This window comes from Pseudopodoces humilis, chromosome 4, assembly GCF_049639895.1.
Source record: "Pseudopodoces humilis isolate 2021_Gansu_Grassland_sample_001 chromosome 4, ASM4963989v1, whole genome shotgun sequence".
Taxonomy (NCBI): Eukaryota; Metazoa; Chordata; class Aves; order Passeriformes; family Paridae; genus Pseudopodoces; species Pseudopodoces humilis.
This window is the reverse complement of record NC_142203.1, coordinates 12141764-12160005: the sequence shown is the minus strand read 5'-3', so window position 1 is coordinate 12160005 and position 18242 is coordinate 12141764. Positions and strand designations below refer to the sequence as shown.

At 40.1% G+C, this 18242-nt stretch overlaps 2 protein-coding genes across 18 annotated transcripts in view; one reads left to right on the top strand and one right to left on the bottom strand.

The window, feature by feature from the left end:
• Positions 1-213: 213 nt before the first annotated feature.
• Positions 214-14338, bottom strand: GIN1 (gypsy retrotransposon integrase 1). Its single transcript, XM_088054171.1, is given in 12 exon segments — positions 214-2609; positions 3705-3898; positions 5678-5777; positions 5779-5967; positions 6411-6578; positions 6674-6792; positions 6795-6858; positions 7564-7869; positions 9660-9859; positions 10738-10883; positions 12227-12271; positions 14226-14338. Coding segments are annotated over 10 exon segments (1524 nt in total). The 5' UTR covers positions 10877-10883; positions 12227-12271; positions 14226-14338; the 3' UTR covers positions 214-2564.
• The window catches only part of PPIP5K2 (diphosphoinositol pentakisphosphate kinase 2), a 52338-nt gene continuing 48181 nt past the window's right edge, over positions 14086-18242 (top strand). For 6 of the 17 annotated variants that reach the window (XR_015772388.1, XM_014261471.2, XM_014261468.2 and 3 more), the window contains exon 1: positions 14585-14807. The gene's annotated coding sequence lies outside the window, so the exon portion shown is untranslated. Of the gene's footprint in view, positions 14240-14381; positions 14512-14583; positions 14808-18242 lie in introns of those variants that run through there. The other 11 variants (XM_088054169.1, XM_014261469.2, XM_014261464.2 and 8 more) reach the window with 5 other exon arrangements.

Here is an 18242-nt window from a genome sequence, read left to right as displayed (position 1 = left end):
CCTGGCCACTGCAATTCTCAGTGCTCTGAATACCCTCCGGCCTCTGTTACTTCTTCCTTCAGCCCTGACACGTCCTAAAATGGCTGCTCAAGAGATAATTACTTGGAAAAAAAAGGGACTGAGTCCCACAGTTCTGCCATGTTTCCTCAGATCGGCTCTCAGGTCACACACACTGCCACACATAAGGAAGTGGAGGCATGGCTTTATTCCAGGCGCTTCCCTGTGAGATCCTGCTCACCGCAACCAAGTGAAAGATGAGCAGTTCTTGGGAAGGTGTAAAGCTGTACTGAAAGTTTACCATAGTTGGCAGCTGTGGCATAAAACCAACTAATACACAAGTTGTTTTATACTCTGGATTACATAACAGGTCAGTCACGCAGCCTTCACAAAATGCAGGTCATGTTCTCTTGGAAATGTAATGCTCCCGTAATTATCGACAGTTCTATGTGAAAATTACCGAAAATTGTGCTGTGAACGTAATTTCGAGAGAAACCCTCGGAAGGACACTGGGCAGCAGCTGCTGCGAGCCCCGCGAATTCCCGCAGGCGGTGGCTCCCGCGGCTCCAGGCTGCCACCGTGCGACCGACGCTCCAGCACAAATCCTGAACGTCTCCAGAGGGAGACAAATACACGAAAGCTAAGGCTCTAAAAAATTATTTTCCGGTATGACACTGTAACTATGCGCTCCGCTTTCCTTCTTCTTGGTCTTTTAATCTACGGGAGTGATGGAAGAAGTTTCTGACTAGGTAAAGACTCAGAATCAATCTGGTGGGGAAGCACAGGTATTATTTACTGTGTATCACTGAAATGCTGCACAGAACACAATTCATTTTCTTAAGGGCTTTTCTATAGGGGCTTTTATCACTATGTCTTCCAGCTTTGTGAAGAGTAATGAGTATTTTTTGCAGATTGTCTGGAATCTGATATGGTGTTACTTATTCTCTACAGAAGGAGGAAGTGAGGCATAAGGATATTAAAGGCATCAATTGCCAAAAATAATCAACTAATTTTGGGTACTGAATTTGTGAAATCTGATTTATTCCCTTTTAACCCACTTACTCAGATAGCACTTTACATATTCAAGGCACCAATTCTTGCCACCAGCTGCAGCTCTGAATGCTCCAGCTCTGCTGATGAGTTTTGAGATGCTTCTCAAGCATCTAAAAAAGAGCTCACCCATGTGAGTAATGAGTAGTACATGGAAATACAGAAATACAGAAAGTTGTATCCAAGTGATCTGCTTGTCACTGCACTAGCAATCTGTAGCAGGGCAGCACTGCCTGGAAGAGGGGACATGCTCTATCTCCTACAGTAGTTTTTTTTTTTTTGCACACCTGCTTCTGCTACCAGTGCAGCAAGGTTGATGCAGATTCCTTCATCTATACACAAGTCGAAAGGAGAACTGACCAGGGAATGCATCTCTCAGGATTAACTGCACCAAAATCAAATGTTTTAAAATTCAGTTTACTGTCTGGTTACTGCTAGCTGGAAAAGCCTTCCTCTTCAAATTAAAGCTTTTTGTGTACTGCTTTTCATTAAAAATTTCTACATAGTTTGGTTACCAAGACATAAACAGAAGACGAGCAAGTCTTCTATTAGGTGCAGAAGAGAATAGTACCCATTTCCTGAAGACACTGCTAAATCTTGCTTCTTTGTGTCAGTTTTGGCAAAACAGTGGGGTTTTTTCCAGTTTCCAGTGATGTTCTTCATGTCAATAGTTTGAAAACCCTGTATTTTATTTCAATGAACCCCATGCAGAGAAGGCCACCTTTCAGTGCACTGATAAGTCACTAATACCTGCTCGTTAATACAGTAGATCAAAATACCAGGAAGCCTGAACAATCTGCAATATGGTAAATGTACAGAGTACTTAAATGTTTCTGTGTTTTCCTCATTATTCTCTCACTGCAGCATCTGCTTTCTCTTCAATGTAGCTCTAACAATTCCACACCCGAGAAAACAGTTCTGCTGTACTGTGCACAATTCAGGAACTGAGTACTTGGAGTAAGAAAAAAATAAGAGAGGCTGGTTCTCTTTTGCAGCTACCAAAGCAGAAATGAGTCTTACAAACAATGCCTTACTCTCCATTTTTATCCCTGACACTAATATTTACCTCAAAAGCATGACACATAAATATTTATTCCATTGTGTGCACACACACAGTGTATTCAGGAAGACTCTTTCTGAAGTCTTGGTGGAGAGAAACTGTATCTGTAGGACTGCATTTTCAGAAGACACACAATAGTTTGGGTATTAATTATTTTTCATTTGAAGTTTGAGATAGGATTCTGTCATGGTGCTGTGCATCCCACAGATGCATTTCATGATATCAAAGACATACTGCACTGTACATGTCAATTTCTGTAGGAGGCAGGCACTTAATCCGCCTTAATGACTAAGTCTAATTGCCTAAAATTAACTGAAAGCTCCTAATAAATACTACTTTCCTCCACCTGTGTTATAAGTCACATGACATTCAGGAGCAGAAATGAGAAGGAACACACAAATTCAGAGAGCAAGATAAGCAAATCTTCCACAGCACCATCCAGAAGTTGCAGAATTGCTCAGTTCAGTTGTCTGCTAGTTTTCTTCATCTTCCTATCAATCTCCTATTAAAAAAAAAAAAACAACCAGCCAACCAACACAAAACAAAAAAACTAAAAGAAAAACCCACAAAAACCCAAACAAACAAAACCCCCCCCCAAAACACCAACCAAACCAGATCTCCACACATCAGTTTTCCATATAAAAAAATTCCTGTGCTACTGACTTTGAGAAACGGTGGTCTTATCAGGAAGTCCAGACCATTAACAATGTACCCAAGAAAATCAGAGAATAACTTAATACCAGTGTTTCACCTTCCATAGCCCACTGTCCATGGAAAATCTCACAACGTGCACAGGCTCAATGAAGAGGTAACTGAAATGGAGAATGTGCTTATGGAAAAAGCACAAAAGAATATTAAATGCATTTGAGATTTTTTTCATGTGCCTGAAATATTAAAACGGTCTACACTAGCAGACTTTTGATGAGCAGGGAACAGCTGCAGCCCTCATTGTTTCATGCATAGAACACCACACGCATTTGATTTTGGCAGTTATATTGTTTTGTGAGATCTTAAATGGATTAGACTAGAAATTAAAAGTTGTAAAAGTCAGAGGCTGCAGCTTCCCAGAAAGAATAGAAAACTGTTATAGAACAGGAAAAGGAAGACATGAGCTTCTCTGTAGTGGAGGGAAAATTTACACCAACTTGCTTAGGTTTAATTCATCTCACTTTGAACAGACACATAAGGAATGAGTCATCCAAGGGTTAAATGGAAAAGGTCATTACAGTGAAATGATGCATTGTCCTGGGAGGATAACAGTAAGGCACGGCCACATTGCCATTCTACCAACAAAATCTGAAATTTAATTGCATGATCAGAATATGTGCTTTTTCTTAACACCCAGACAAATTAGATACCTGAAGCACTTTTAGACCCACAAATGAGTAAAACAGATTGGGCTAAATAAGTTGGAGCTATTACTTTTTTTTTTTTTTTTTTGTTTAAGTTTGTCACAGTATTTCTAAGCTGCTTGGCGATGAAATGTGATAGAAGAGTATGCTTAAATATCCTCTGTCTTTGTCTGAAGGGTCCAACAAGGTGAAAGCCATTGCTCTGGCTTTGCAGTGTTTGATCTGATGCAATGATCTTCTCTCACCTCAGACTCATCAGCTGACACTTGGTCTTTGCTGGCTGCAGGTAGAATCTGCACAGCAGACATGACATCTCTTTTGTAGTCATTTATTTCTTTTTCAGCAACAGAGTCTGGTTGGTTTGAATTATCAGATCTTTCAGATAAGCCAATATAATCATGGTCAGAAACTACTGCACCTTGTAGAATGTAATGGTTGCCTGTAAAAGGAAAGAAGCTATTAGTTCAGATCCCTGTAGCCACTAAAATGTTAGTGAGGTGCTAACTTACTTTTCAGAGCAATTTCCAAAAGAGGACAAGAATGTTTGAGTGACAGCAGACTGATAATGTGAATTTCCCAATTTCACTGAGCATCAAACGTTTGGCATCTCCTTAAATGCACAAAATAATTCTTGTGATGATCCACACTTAGAGCTTTTCTTAGCTAAGTCAATGACTAGCTTGATGTCTATCATCATCACCTATTTAACTAACAGCTTGAATAAATGGACATGTAGATTCTTTCATTTTGTGCATGCACACAGAAAAATGTAATTTCTTCAAGCTCTCGCTGGGAAATCTTACTGCAACGGAGATGGCTTTCTTAAACAGTAAAAAGTTTAAAAACTAAGTGAAGTAGGGAAGTAAAAAACAAACAACAACAACAACAACAAAAAAACCCAAAATCTATCCCAGCCAAGACCAAGACAGTCACTTCCTGAAAAAGGGAATTCTGTTTACACACTGTTTCTGCAGTATTCAGCGGTAAACATATTAGGCTCTAATACTACAAAGACCACTACTTTCAGCTTTTTATACAGTGAGACAATTTACCCAAAGTTACTGTAATAGCTGTTCATTATCTATATGTTTGATATGCATCAGCATATATGCTCATGCATCAGCAATTTAATGAGGAACCAGAAGGCACAGTGTGATTGTCAAAAAATAGTGGCCCCGTGACATGACATGAAGTCAGTATCTTAGTTACAAAATGACGACTGACAAATATTTCAACTTGTTACATGAAGTTCCAGAATTAGTTTCAGCTTTGCAAATCTCTCAGCTTTAAGAGGTGCTGGAAGAAATTACCATATCAGTGTAGTTTATATATTTACAAGAAGCAAAGTTTGACCACATGTGCCAATAGTGTGGGAATTGTTCTGCTTTTCAAGAATTCTGAAGTAAACAGCAGCTTGTTCTGTGACATAAGTCTTCTGTACACCAAGTATTTAATATTTTTAAAAATGCCTCTGGTGACTCAAAGACAGCACGAGCAGAAAAGAAACAGCTGCCACTATTTGATTTGTCAAAGGGCAAGCTAACAAGAGTAGAAGTTGGTTATCCAAATCTTTGTAAATTTCTAGCCATCCTACCACAGAGCATGTCAATTTTATTTTCTCCAGTAAGAGAAACACTTGACTTCTTTAATAGAACAACTTAAAATAAACTATTCCAAAATCAGTTCTCTGATGATGTAGTCTTCCTAGTTTAAGGCTTTAGAAGACACTCCAATGTTGAAAAAAAGAAAGTTTCCATTGCACAAACAAAATTTATGTGAATCCTGCCTACACCAGAACCGAAATACAATCAGAAAATGCTCCTTGGACACAGTTCAGCCTGCTTATACTTCTAGATTGTTTCTACACTTCTATCAGCCAGCACAAATAGAGCCAAACCGGTGACTAGAAGCAACTTTAATAGAGGCTATTTTTAAAAAGACTTTGAACAATATTCATGAGCTCTGTTACATGCTCTGCATAGTTTGATGTCACTCACTCACTCACTCTTCTCCTTACTGAAAAGTACAGTACTGAAAAGTACAGCTTTTTTTTTTAAACACATTACTGTGTTTGCTAATATAATTCCCACTGGTGAGTGAATGACACCTTTTCATTCTAATAACCTAACACCACAAAAGAGAAGTTAAAAAAACAAAACAAAAAACCAACTTTTTTTACATATATAAAAATACAAACTTAAAAAAAAATCATATACACCTTTTTCACTGGACCCTCTTATATAAGGCTTGAGGTGAGACATCTTGATGGGTCTTTTCAGCCTGGATCCTGTGGAATCTCTTAGTATTGCACAGCCATTTTTCTGTGATGTAATCTATGATACAAGGACCAATCCATTCTGACTGGAAACGACCATCTTTCCACCAGTTTTTTCTTTGCCTGAGGACTTCATGTCCAACTTTAAGCTGAAGGGTATTTAATTGTTTTGTCTTCCTTTTGACTGTGATTTTGGGTCTGATTTTTTGTTCATCTGAAGTTTTTTCGTCCGCCTACAGAAAGATACATGTAAAATTTTTTTCCAAAAAGTAATAATGCAATTTTGTAGCATTGGTTAAAAGTGCTTAAGTATGACATTGAGTGGTTTTGGATGTGTGTAGTTTGTAATTATGTGGGACTGATGAGTGATGAAGAAATTGCTTTTAACTTCAGAAATCACTAATCCATAGGCAATAGTTTTCAACTTCTCTATTCTGCCCTCTAAGTCAGACATAGTAAACTTCTGACAATAGGTCTCTTTTAAGGTTACTCCCTCAAAATACATATGAGATGTGTTACACTGAAATTAAGAGGTCACGAGGGAAGGAAAACAAACTGGAAACCACCACTCAAACCCCCACATTATTTTAAAAGGTTAGTTATACTTTATGCCTCAGAACTTTTCATCTTTATCTTCAGTCTTCTTACTAGTAAAATTCAAATACACAGCATTTACCTGGAAATCTGAGGTTTTCTCTTCTTCCAATGCTTGACTGAGTTTTTTAGTTGCTTCAAATATTTTGGCAAAACTGCTGTATCCTCCTTCCACAAATATATTCATGGGCTCAACAACATGTGGGTTACGGTTGAACATTTGGAAATATGGGGTTTTTTTATCTGGCTCCTATTTATATGGGGACCAAAAGCAAGCAAATTTAGCATCCAGCTTCACAGACATTTTGGAAGACTTCAGTCAAAAGAAGAAGAACCTTCACATACCAAATTTGTCGAATTGAAAGCATAGGCTATAGCTGACAAATGCTCATCCCAATCATTTGGATGGTCAATGCAATACTTGTTAAGGAAACTTTTGATTGTCTTGGACATTCTTTCATTTCATCTGTCTGAGGATAAGACAATACAATTTGTTTCATTCCAAACAGTGCAAACAGTTCTTCATTTATCTTCAAAAGAAGAAGAACACAATTAGTGAACATTTCCCCTGTTCTGTATCTCATTTCAAGTAAAAAACCCCCAAGTTTTTCACCCCTTTTGTTGATATGATGGTGACTGGGAAAAATTTTGCATACATATTGGCACAAAACACACCAGGACTGTGAATGAGAGGTAAAGCAGTAAGTAGGGCTTAGGAGCCAGTGATTGATGGTTCCTAGCAATATTTTTGCCACTTAAATCAATCTGTCATTACCTCCATATCACAGTCTGATGACTTCATCATCTCTGAGAGGAACAAAGTGCAACAAGTCCTTAATAATCACTATAAGCCAATGTCAAAAATACCCTTAGCTATTGCTATACTGGGCAATATGGATGAATTATATACAGCAAACTGCAGTGTACAAATTTATGCCAGCTCAGGTAAGTGACAAAACCTGCACTATGACTGCCAGGAAATAATTTTACTTTGTTCTTTCTACAAAGAATAAAGCCCTGGGAAACACTGCATAGCATTACAATTGCAAATAATTGGTTTAACACTTGTTGTATGTGCAAACTTCATTGCTTTTTCAATTAAAGAAAAAAAAATACTAAAGTCTTTCTCAAAAGCAATCTAAAATTCAAATCTTATGTAAGGGAAAATGTGTTTTTTCTTGAGGGGAAAACACAACAACAATAAAAAGAGATTAACTAGCCATGTAAATAATTACCTGATAAACAAGCTCCTTCCCTTGATCAATAGGCATCTTTTGAGGTGGCCCATATAAGAAAAACACATTTATGATGGCCTTGGCAATTTCAGCTGCTGAAGTGTCACGCAGTGGTAAGATAACAGTCCATCTTGTAAACAAATCTGTCATAATGATGATGTATTTGTGACTTCTGTTGGTAACACTGAAAGGTCCCGTTAGGCCGATAGTGACTGCAGCCCATGGGTCCTCTGCTTTGATGTGGTGTATTTTGGGCACTCTGGTGGCTATGTTCTTTGCTGCCTGGCACTGCTGGCAAGCATACACCTAGAGCAGACATCAGGAAAGATGTTATCAAAAGAAAAGTGATAGTAAGGTGATGACAACCACCAGTTACAGATCTCTGCTATTTGTCTGTAAATCAGGTCAGATCAGGCAATGCAAAACAAATTTATCACCGTTCTTACAATTTTTTACCCTTAGATTTTTCAGAAACAGCATAAAAAAAAAATAAGACCAAACAATACTAAAGGCCAGATGAGGGACATGTAAAAGAACTTATAGCTGAATTCTCTCCATTCTGAAAGCACTGTGCTCTTTCAAGTCCACAGTACAAATTTTAAAATCCAGTACTATCTCTAAATAATAAAGGAAGCAGGAAGCAACTTGGAGTGAAAGGAAGTCCTAATCATTCCCCTTTTGGCTCATCTGTGTTTTAACTTTTCAATTTGTTTTTCTTCTCTCGATTCTGATGCACTTTTTCTGTCCTTTTCTTAACTCCTGGATTTCTCAGTCCCCTTTGGGCTGAGCTCCTTTGGGATACTCCTTCACGGGGAATCCCGCTTATCTCAGTTCTCTGGGTTCGAAGAAAACTCCCGAGCTCGTTAGAATCTTGTTTCTCATGTTCATTAGGATGTTATTACAAAACTTGGCAGGTCTCTCCAGACTATCTGCACAAGTTCAATTCACTGCAAACTGGCTCATTTTGCTCTGATGGTACAAAATGGCCCTGAACCACGTGGCTGCCTCATCTTTATATCTATTTTTACCCTATTAACTAGGGACACATGTATTGTTTTTATATTTTAACAAAAAAGTTTTCTGTATCTACTTATGTAACTAAAACTGCGACTAACTTTCAACCAATCACTCTCTGTGCTTTTAAAAACTGCAGAATCATGGAGAAGGAAGAAGGAGAGCTAAAAACCACACCTTTTTTCCTCCATTTTTACTCCATGTATTAAACCATCTAAAATCTGTATTTTTCATCTTAGTGGCATACTAAACATTCTACTACCTTCTACTCATTTTTTTTATAAATCCTGGTTTACCCAGGGATATTTGGAAGCCTTTCTGTCAGTGGCAAATAGGATAAATCCTTTTTTGGAGAATAGGACAAACAGAGAAATGTCTCTCCATTTCTGGATTCCTACATATGTATGCTGTGGTTGAAAAACACTGGAAGTATACATAATCTTCCATGTATAACAACTTAATCTATGGGACAGAGCACCTTTGTCCAATCTAAATTGGAAGGAAAGATTCATTTTAATTTCATGTAACAGTTTCGTGTGAACTCCAAGTATTCAAGTGATGCAGCAAGCCGATAGCAACGGTAATTTGGCCTTAAAGGGCATTTACATACAGTTTCCTGAAGGATCAGATTCTTCTAGGGGTCCCTGCTCCTGCATCTTTGGGTGAAGGAGAAGGAACTTCCCCAAGCTTTGATGTGTTAACTATTTCCTGAACACACCTAATTGTAAAGCAGAGATATTATCTGCTGGAAGCTACTCTGGTCACACATGCTTGTGATGGCACATTGCATCCTAACAAAGATATGTGAGAATTCTCAAACAAGAAATCTCTCTCAGGGACCAGATGTGCCCTGCCTACCAAAAGAGATCATGGCTCCCCACCACACCATAGAGGTGTGCAAGCCAGTGGTAAAAGAGTAAAAAGAAATGCCATGCTTTGCCAATATGACCAGCTGTAGTGTGACTGCAATTTCACATTTCCTCCTCATGAAACAGCCTGGGTACTTGCTGTACCAAAGTTCATAGGATTACCAAACGTTTGTAACAGACTACATAAAGCATCCTGTAGCTATGAGGCCATACCCACTGCTTGACATCATTTGTTACAGAGGTCCAGTAGTAATTAGATTAGTAATCCACTAAAGTCAGTGTCCTTGATATACCATGATGAGTGCCAGCAGCACTTTTGTGGCATTTCTTGAGGACCTTTTTCTTCTCTTCATCTGAAACAATTACCAGGCGCTTTTGTTTTCTGTCTTTTCCAACATAGAACAACTTGTTTTCTGAAAGAAGTACCAGCAAATTATAAGCAAGTGCTTTGTCTTCTGTTTAGTTTACGAAACTACTGAGCATGACTCAGAATAGAATTTATTACAATAAGTTCACTTTGGTGTAAACATAGCTTTTTGTTTATAAACATTTCAATTATGTCCTCCGAAGAGCCATTAGTTCAACCATGTTTATTATCCAGACACAAGCAGTTAGAAGGGCAAGTCAGAATGCAAATAGCATTCCACAGGAAGTCTGACTGAAACACAAACACTGGGACTGGAAAGGGGAGGTAGGAATGTTGAAACTGTTTTTTGTGAAGCTGTTGGGTGACTGCCAGCAACCTGACACTGATAGTCATAGATTTAACTCCTCCCTGCCTTCTCTCTACACAACATTGGCAGTTTTGACGGACTGGACAGCACAGCAGTCTACAAAGGTTCATAAAGGCTTATATATCTCCCAGGGCTGCAATAAAGTCAGGAAGGGCCTGGAGGCTTTCAGGTGACTGATGGCAAAGTTGCTCTTGCACTTCTGCCCAGACATCCCCCAGACTGGATGGAGCATTCCTCGTCTCTAGTTGGAGATCTATTTCCCTTTCTGTAATCCTTTCAGTTGTGGACTGCAGTGGCTACATATTTCTACAGAATATAAAATATGGTTTGGTTTTTATATAAATAGACCTGTCCTGAAAAAGACTAAAGCAGATTGAGCTTCCATTTCTACAAACATCCTGTTATATAATAATCAGGGATTTGCAGTGCATTTGTCTCATACTGAATGTTTATTAAAATCACAGAATGCTGCAGAGCAAGATCTCACTTTTTGTTTCATATTAGCAAATCTTCATGTTAATATCTATTTTTAGCATAATTTGAGAGAAAAGCTTTACCCTTGAAAACAAATTTTTTGGCAGCTTTCCTGATTCCACTTCTTTCACTTGATAATGTTGTGGGATAATATTCCCCTGTTTGTTTGTAGTATGCAATCTGCTTCAGGTGGAGCCCACCACTTTTTCCACTACGAACCATTGCAAATCTGAACAAAATGCACAGAATTTATTAGATAAATTGTCAAAGAAGCACTTCTTAAAGTTTTTACTTTGTAGCTAAGAAGCACCCTGGTTATGTAGCCTCTAAGAAGAGGCTATACACATCCACTATCCACAGTCAACTTTAGCAACAAGGAACACTGCTTGAAACATTAATTTTGTTCTAAGCAGAGTTGGTTTTGTCAAACTATATTTTAAAATTTCCACACAATGGAGACTTCTACTACACTCATTGGACAGGGAAAGGAAATGGTATCAGAGAGAAAGAAATTCTCATTGTTGGATACCTCTCAAATTCAGTTGTACTGGAGATTGTTCAAAGATCCACCTCAGTTGAGAAAATCTACATAGGCAAATAGGAAAAAAACCAGCTTCCCAGAGAGAAACTAATATAAATTAATTTTTTTCAGTAATTAATCAGACAATTAGATTTTGAAATTCCAAACCAGACTCAGCATGTGAGCTAACAATTTGTTCCTTGACATGGGCTGACTTCCCTGAGAACATCAATAAGCAATAATGTCATTAGGAAAATGGGCCACTGATACAGAATATATTTGGGTTTAGCAAGAATAGCACCAAAATAATTGTGTAATAATGAAAATCAAAACATTCACAGGCAGGATTATTGTTGCAACCTCCATATGATTTGAGTGATTTGTTTTTTTTCAAATCTGTTCCAGCAGCATAGACAAAGCAGAAGTTTAATCCTGCTCTCTGCAGGAGCAGGGTCAAGCTTGGGTCTGCTCCAACTATAACATACAACTATGTTATAATTTCATAGTGAATGCTGGCTACCCAGAGCATTAAGTAACTTCTTCCTTATCCTGCTACTGTTCCAGTGCCAGATTGTGACAATATGTAGCCTGCTAAAAAAGTAAATAGTTTGTCTGCCATATGTGCTAAGTGGCTTATAATTATGGGTGACAGTATTCAGTCACTCTGTAACCAACATCATCTCATTATGTGGTGATGCTATCAGAAAACAGTATGTGTAAAACAAAATGTCTATTTTTCAATTTATAGATTCTCATCTACCTTTACTACGCTGGTGGTGGGAAGGAGATAAAGATCTCATAAGAGCAATTATATCCACTTTCATTTCATCCTTTCCTCACAGAAAAGAAAATGCTATATGTTATTTTTGGAACTGCACCCTGAGCTAAGCACTGCTGGTAGCAATGGCAAATGCATGCCAGGAACTTCCCATTCAAAATGTGACAAGACTTTTGCCTCACTGAATACTTCTTTTTATACAACCTAGAGCTAGTTTTCAAAATAAGCCAAGTCTGTCATACAGCAGTTGTGTTATAAAGTAAAATTTTCATACCTGAGATAACTAACACAGATGTACTTTCCAACACCACGATCTAGCCTGTAAAGAAAGAGGGTGTTTCAGAACAGGGAAGGAGAGGAGCCAGAACACAGGACTGTTCTGACACATTAGTTTCCTGTAAATTTACAACTGACAGCATGTGCTGGTAAATTTGTTAGCTAACAGCAGAAAAGCAGGTGAGGCTACCATGAAGTAAATTCATGTTTCTGTTGTTTAAAAAAAGCCAATTAACAAGTATTTCTGTGAGTGAAAGAACATTGGTGAAGGGCAATTAAAATATCCCATCTGCCAGGGGGACACACTCAAGTTAAGTTTTAATCGGGTTTCCTCAAGGCCAGTTCTGCATTTAAGTCACCTGAAGTCAAAAGTAGCCAAGTATGACCTGTCACTTAACCATAGGGATGATGGACTCTTTTGGCTTGACACAGACTTTCACACATGGGAAAAGATCTTACAGAACAATCTTTATTCTTCCAGCTTGAAGAAAATATTCTCCATGAAGCCCAAAATTGCCCATTTTAGTAAAATGAAGTTGCACAGCAACAAGATACTTCTAAGCAGGACCACAACATACTCTTCAGCTAAGCAGACACAGTATCCACATTTCTGCAATGGCAGTTTCTGTTATAAGCCTTTTGAAGAGCTTAGGTAAGCCAATGAAGAAAGAATGTGCTATGTAGCACCCACATACATTAATTTAGTATTATAATTAGTAAGATTCTGATCCAGCAAACTATTAAGTGCTGAAGTCTGCTGGATTTCCGCCTAATATTAGCTTCCTTCATGGATATTTAGTTTCCTATGCCTTTACTAATCTTTTCCCCCACTACCTAATTTACTTTGTTTGGCTGACTCCTAAAAAATGCCAAAAAAACCAGCTCTGAAAAAAACAATTTATAAAATTTTCTGGTTTTCTTATCTATTCAGGTAATCCATATGCTATGTCTCATATACTCATAATGCATCTGGTAGTCTAAAAATCAAAGGCATAAAATTAGCTATCCATTTTCTAATACCTTTGAAACTCAAAAAGTATATACTAGAAAGTACTTTTACAAAGAGAATGAAATTTCCATATAACCAATGGTCTTTTTGCTTAGTGGCTTAGCCAAAATAGTCATATCTGCTAATACTCAGCTATTTCATCCTTTAGTGCCCATTTTCTCACAATCCTAACTGCAAAACTGTTCGTTTAGTCCAGTTTTTGACCAATTCCTCTACCTCTGACTGCTGTTCCTACAAGAAACAGAAATTGCCTGTGGAACCCTGAATCACCGTCACAGAGTGGTTTGGGATGGACTTCAAACTTCCAAACTGCTACATGCTACTCGCAGCCCCAAACTCACTTGTGCTCGAACACTTCCAGGAATGGGACAGACAGCTTTCCTGGGCAACCTCTTCCGGTGTCTCACATCCTCTCAGTAAAGAATTTTTTTTTCCTAATATCTCATCTAAACTTGTTCTCTTTCTTTGAATCCATTCCCCCTTCCCAGTATATGCTCACGTAAGAAGACTCCCTCCAGCTTCCTTAAAGGTTGTGTTCAGTACAGAGCTTCAAAACACCGCTTTTCTAACCCAGGTACTTCAAAGAAAGTGTAAATCAGACTAACAGACTCGCCTACACTCCCCCCTGGTTTTACAAGCGTGACAGAAGGCGCCTGAGAGGCCGAGTGGCTAGGCACGTGAAATCGCGTCTTGCCGCCCGCGGTAGCGTCAGCCGCCATTCAGAATTCCCAGCAGCGATTCCTCTCGGGAAGGGAAGGCACCTACACACCCTCCCTGCTGCCCACACCACTACACAACCCAGTGTACATCGCTCCCGCGCACGGCATGCCGGGAGCGGCGGTCGAGTGACGGTTCCCTGGGCCTCGCACCCCGCGCATGCACCAAGCGACGCCAGCGCGACCTTTTTGCTTCCAGCTACCGCCCCCCCGACTCGGCCCGGCGGGCACAGCCGGAAACATCCGCCATCCGCCGTGCCGTGGGCACACACCTTCTGCGGCAGAGGTACCGGCAAGACCCGTCGCGGAGGGCCACAATTTCCCGGCCAGGTCAACCACAGCGACGGCCCACCCGAGACTTTTGTGGCGCCCCCGGAAGTGGCGGGAGGGGCGGGGCGGGGAGGGGAGGGGGCGGGGCAGGGGCGGCACCGCCTCCTGTGGGGACTGCGGGGCCGCCGCACGCAGGGGGGGGCGGCTGCTCCCTCTTTTCTTGCCTGGCTTTTCTGCCTTTCCGTCCCTGGCGCGGCCGGGACGCAGGAAAGCAGCGCGGTGGCTGAGGCAAGTAGGAGTTCCCGTGAGAAGCGGTGTGGCTGTGGGTGGGGAGCGCGGGCGGTGCGGCGGGAACCGGCCCCGCATCGGAGCGCGCGTTGGGCAGAGCCCCGCGGCGCGCTCCCCCGCCTGTTCCTCGTGCTGCTGCTGCGGCGGGCATGGCCCATGTGCGCTGTCAGCGCTTTGTCTCTGGGTCGTTCTGCTCTCGGACGGGGTTTCGCTGAAGCAGCGGCTGTGCTGGACGCGGGCTGTGTGGGGTTGTAGCGTGCGGTGCTGTCAGTGTCAGGTGATGCGTTTTGGTACAGGTGAGCACGGGGTGAAAGGTGGTGTGTGCTTAAACGGGGAGGGAGAGGGAAGTGGTAGAGTATCTCTTGGAGCTTTGCGTTTGGAACACCCTGTTAACATCGCAAGAACTGATGATAAATTCAGTATAAAATAAGCTGGAGCAAAGGAGACTGCTGTGTGTAATCAAAATAGGGTAAAAAAAAAAATATCACCAGCAGCCCCAAAACTACACGTCGGGAGCAGAGATGAGAGAGCTGTAAAGATTGCATGTCCCGTGTAGCATTTATTTTTGTTTTCGTGGTGTTTTCCAGAACTTGGGAAGTTTATAGAATATTGGTTAGCTTTGAAAATGCTGGAGGTTTTGTACTTCTATTGTTTCTCTGTAGTTAGTCAAAAGCAGGAAGCTTTGGGGATATCAGTATCACAACCACAAGGAAATAAGTAGTTTTCTTTCTCATACAAACTACTTCTAATGCTGGCATACCCTTCACAGCTGTTCGTAGCAGTGTTTCTGTATTGTTCTATTGGTCTTTTTAAGGGCTGTTTCCCTCTATCTGTTTAGCCTGTATATTTCTATCTTTTCTGCATCCCTTCTGTATCATCTTAGTGCTCTAATTAACAAGGCAAGCTTGTTTTTTTTTTTACTTGGAGTACCGTAATTCTTATTGAATTCATCTTTGTCTAGGTGAACAAGCAGTACCAAAACATTTCTTGCTATGTAAACCTTTTTTTTTTTTTTTTTGTGGTATGTGGTGATGTAGTATGCCTCTTATAGGTCAATATGTGAGAAATTCGAATTTTTACACTGATTGGCTTGTCTTGGTTGTCTGATTCTTTCTATGGAAGAAAGTTCGAACCTTCTGGCAGTTGTGATTAGAACAGATTGGGCCTCCAGAGGCTCAGCCAAATGAGCTTGGGTACAGATTTTTTTTTTAAAACCTCTCATCTCTACAAAGTTGCATTAAAATTCTTTGTGAGAATGTGGAGAAGCTGTTTTGACATCTGTGAGTGGGATCTTTAAAATTTTGGAAGCCAGCCTTCCTGAAACATTCAAACTTGTTTCAAATATAAATTACTTTATGTGATGTATTTGATAGAGTTTGATTTAGAAAGGAACTTGGAGGTTAATGAATGTGAAGGTTTACCTATTCTGTGGCTGTGCAGGAGACACTTAAACACATGCCAGATGTCAGTTTGTGTAGTTTGCTAGTTTAAAATAACACTGCCTTTCTGTCTGGAAGGTAGGAGAATGATATTTACCAGACGGGTTTTTCTAGACTTCTAAGGCTGTTTTAACGCTTCTGCTAAGGGAATGTTTTATTTTGCAATTTAAAACTGAGAGTTGAAATATGCCTGTGACACTGCAATATATGTAAATAAAACTCAGAGTTTTACAGTGCTGAAAACTCACTCTTCTTCTGCTAGTGAACTGTTACAGAAAAATAAGTTCTGCCAGCAAAGAACTTGGTCAGGAAAAGACCCACTTTATTATTAAGTTATTTATTAAGTTATTTTACTTTAGGTTTGATGATTCAAAATTGCTGAAAATACTTTGCCTAACTAACTATATAATTGCTGTGGGAGAAAGCAGACATGGGGAAATCAGCCAAGTAATTATTCTTTGAAAACTGGAACAGTTGTGCTTTAAGACTAGAAATCTTTTTCTTTAGCAACTTAGAAGGCATGTATTTCCTTGCTGCAAAGCTGGCCTCTTAACAGACTCCTGACTTACATGGCATGGCAAAACTCTTCTCAGTTTCCTGTCCCCTAAGATATTGTAATACAGAGGATAAGACTGAATATTACTTTTGTTACAAACATTACTTTGGTACACACATCCATTATTCTTGGAAAATAATAAGGGTCCCCAGAAAAATATTTAGGCAGCTGAGGCTTGTTAGCTAGCCTAGATATACAGAATTTTGAGAAATGTTAGGTATTCCTGAGCAGAGTAGAAAATGCCAGTAAGGCAGGTATTTCTAGATTCCTGATGTTTGAGAGTGGGTGTGTGGAAGTGTCTCATTGGAAAGATTTGGCAGACTAAGGACCTGTCTTCTGCCTGGAATACAGATCAGCAAGCCCTTTCCTGTAAAAAGCAATCCAGAGGCCACCTTAAGAAAAAAAATCCCAAAACAAAACAAAACAACCTACATCAAACCAAAGGAAAAAAAAAAAACTGACAAAAACCCACTTAGTGGTGGATGAAGAATGTGAAGTTGGATTATGGTAACTTAGTGATTAGAACAATTGAATGGAACAGGACATATACTACCTTCTGTATCAGAGGTTTCAGCTCCCTATTTTCTATTAGTTGGAAGTGTGTACTAACCACCAAGCTGAAAAACATTGGGTAAAAGCATCTGCAAGTTTACATTACTGCTGAAGATGGAGTGCGGGTAGCTGTGCTGTAGTTTTTTTTTCCCCAGAAAACACATTCACTGGCCACCAGGTACTTATTAAGCAGAATCATGGAGGAGATCCTCCTGGGATACTTGGAAAATAAGAAGATGATGGATGACAGGCAGTGTGACTTCACTATGGCAAATTTGACAAATTTAGTGGCCTTCTATGACCACCTTAATTAAAGTTCTTGTAGTCAATCTCCCTTAAGTAACTAAAGGGAGATTGACTACAAGAAAGCTGGAGAGGGACTATTTACAAAGGCATGATAGGACCAGGGTGAATGACTTGTAAGATTAGGAAGGAGAGATTTAAATTAAATATTATGCAGAAGTTCTTTACTAAGAGGGTGTGGAGGCACTGGCACAGGTTATCCAGAGAAGTGGATGCCCCATCCCTGGATATCTTCAAGGCCAGGGTGGATCAAGCTTGGAGCAATTTGGTCTAGTGGAACATTCCCTGCCCATGGCAGGGGTTTGTAACCAGGTCATCTTTTGGGTGCCTCTGAACCAAAACCATTCTGTTATGCTTTACTATACAATGACACATTTTTTACATAGCTTTTCTAATATATTATTTTATTTGTCCATAAAGAACTGCTTGAGCACTGACTATGATCCCCTAAGTAAAAGAGGGCTCCGTCCTCTTTGGATGGAACAGCATTTCTTTGAGGCTGGGACTGGGGGTCTGTCTGACCCCCAGCTCTGCCATCAGCTATCCCAGATAGGGGTCCTGGAAGGAGCAGCCATCCAGGGAGTCTGAGGCAGTTTCCAGCCAGAGGTAACCATTAGGAGCGTGGCCTGAAGCTTCACGTGATCAGCTCTTTTAGAAGTGATTTCTGCTCTTGTGATCAGCTCAGCTCAGCTCACCTCTGCTCATGGGTTACCCCAGCTGATGCACAGACAAGAGACAGGAGACAGTGTAGCGTTCTGTGGAGTCCTTTATTGGCAGGCTTCAGCGAAAGGAGCCAGTGACAATCTTCCCCTGAACTGGGCAAAAGCTGGGGTTTTTATAGGGAAGGGGAGAATTGGGAAAGGGACCAATGGTCTGAGACT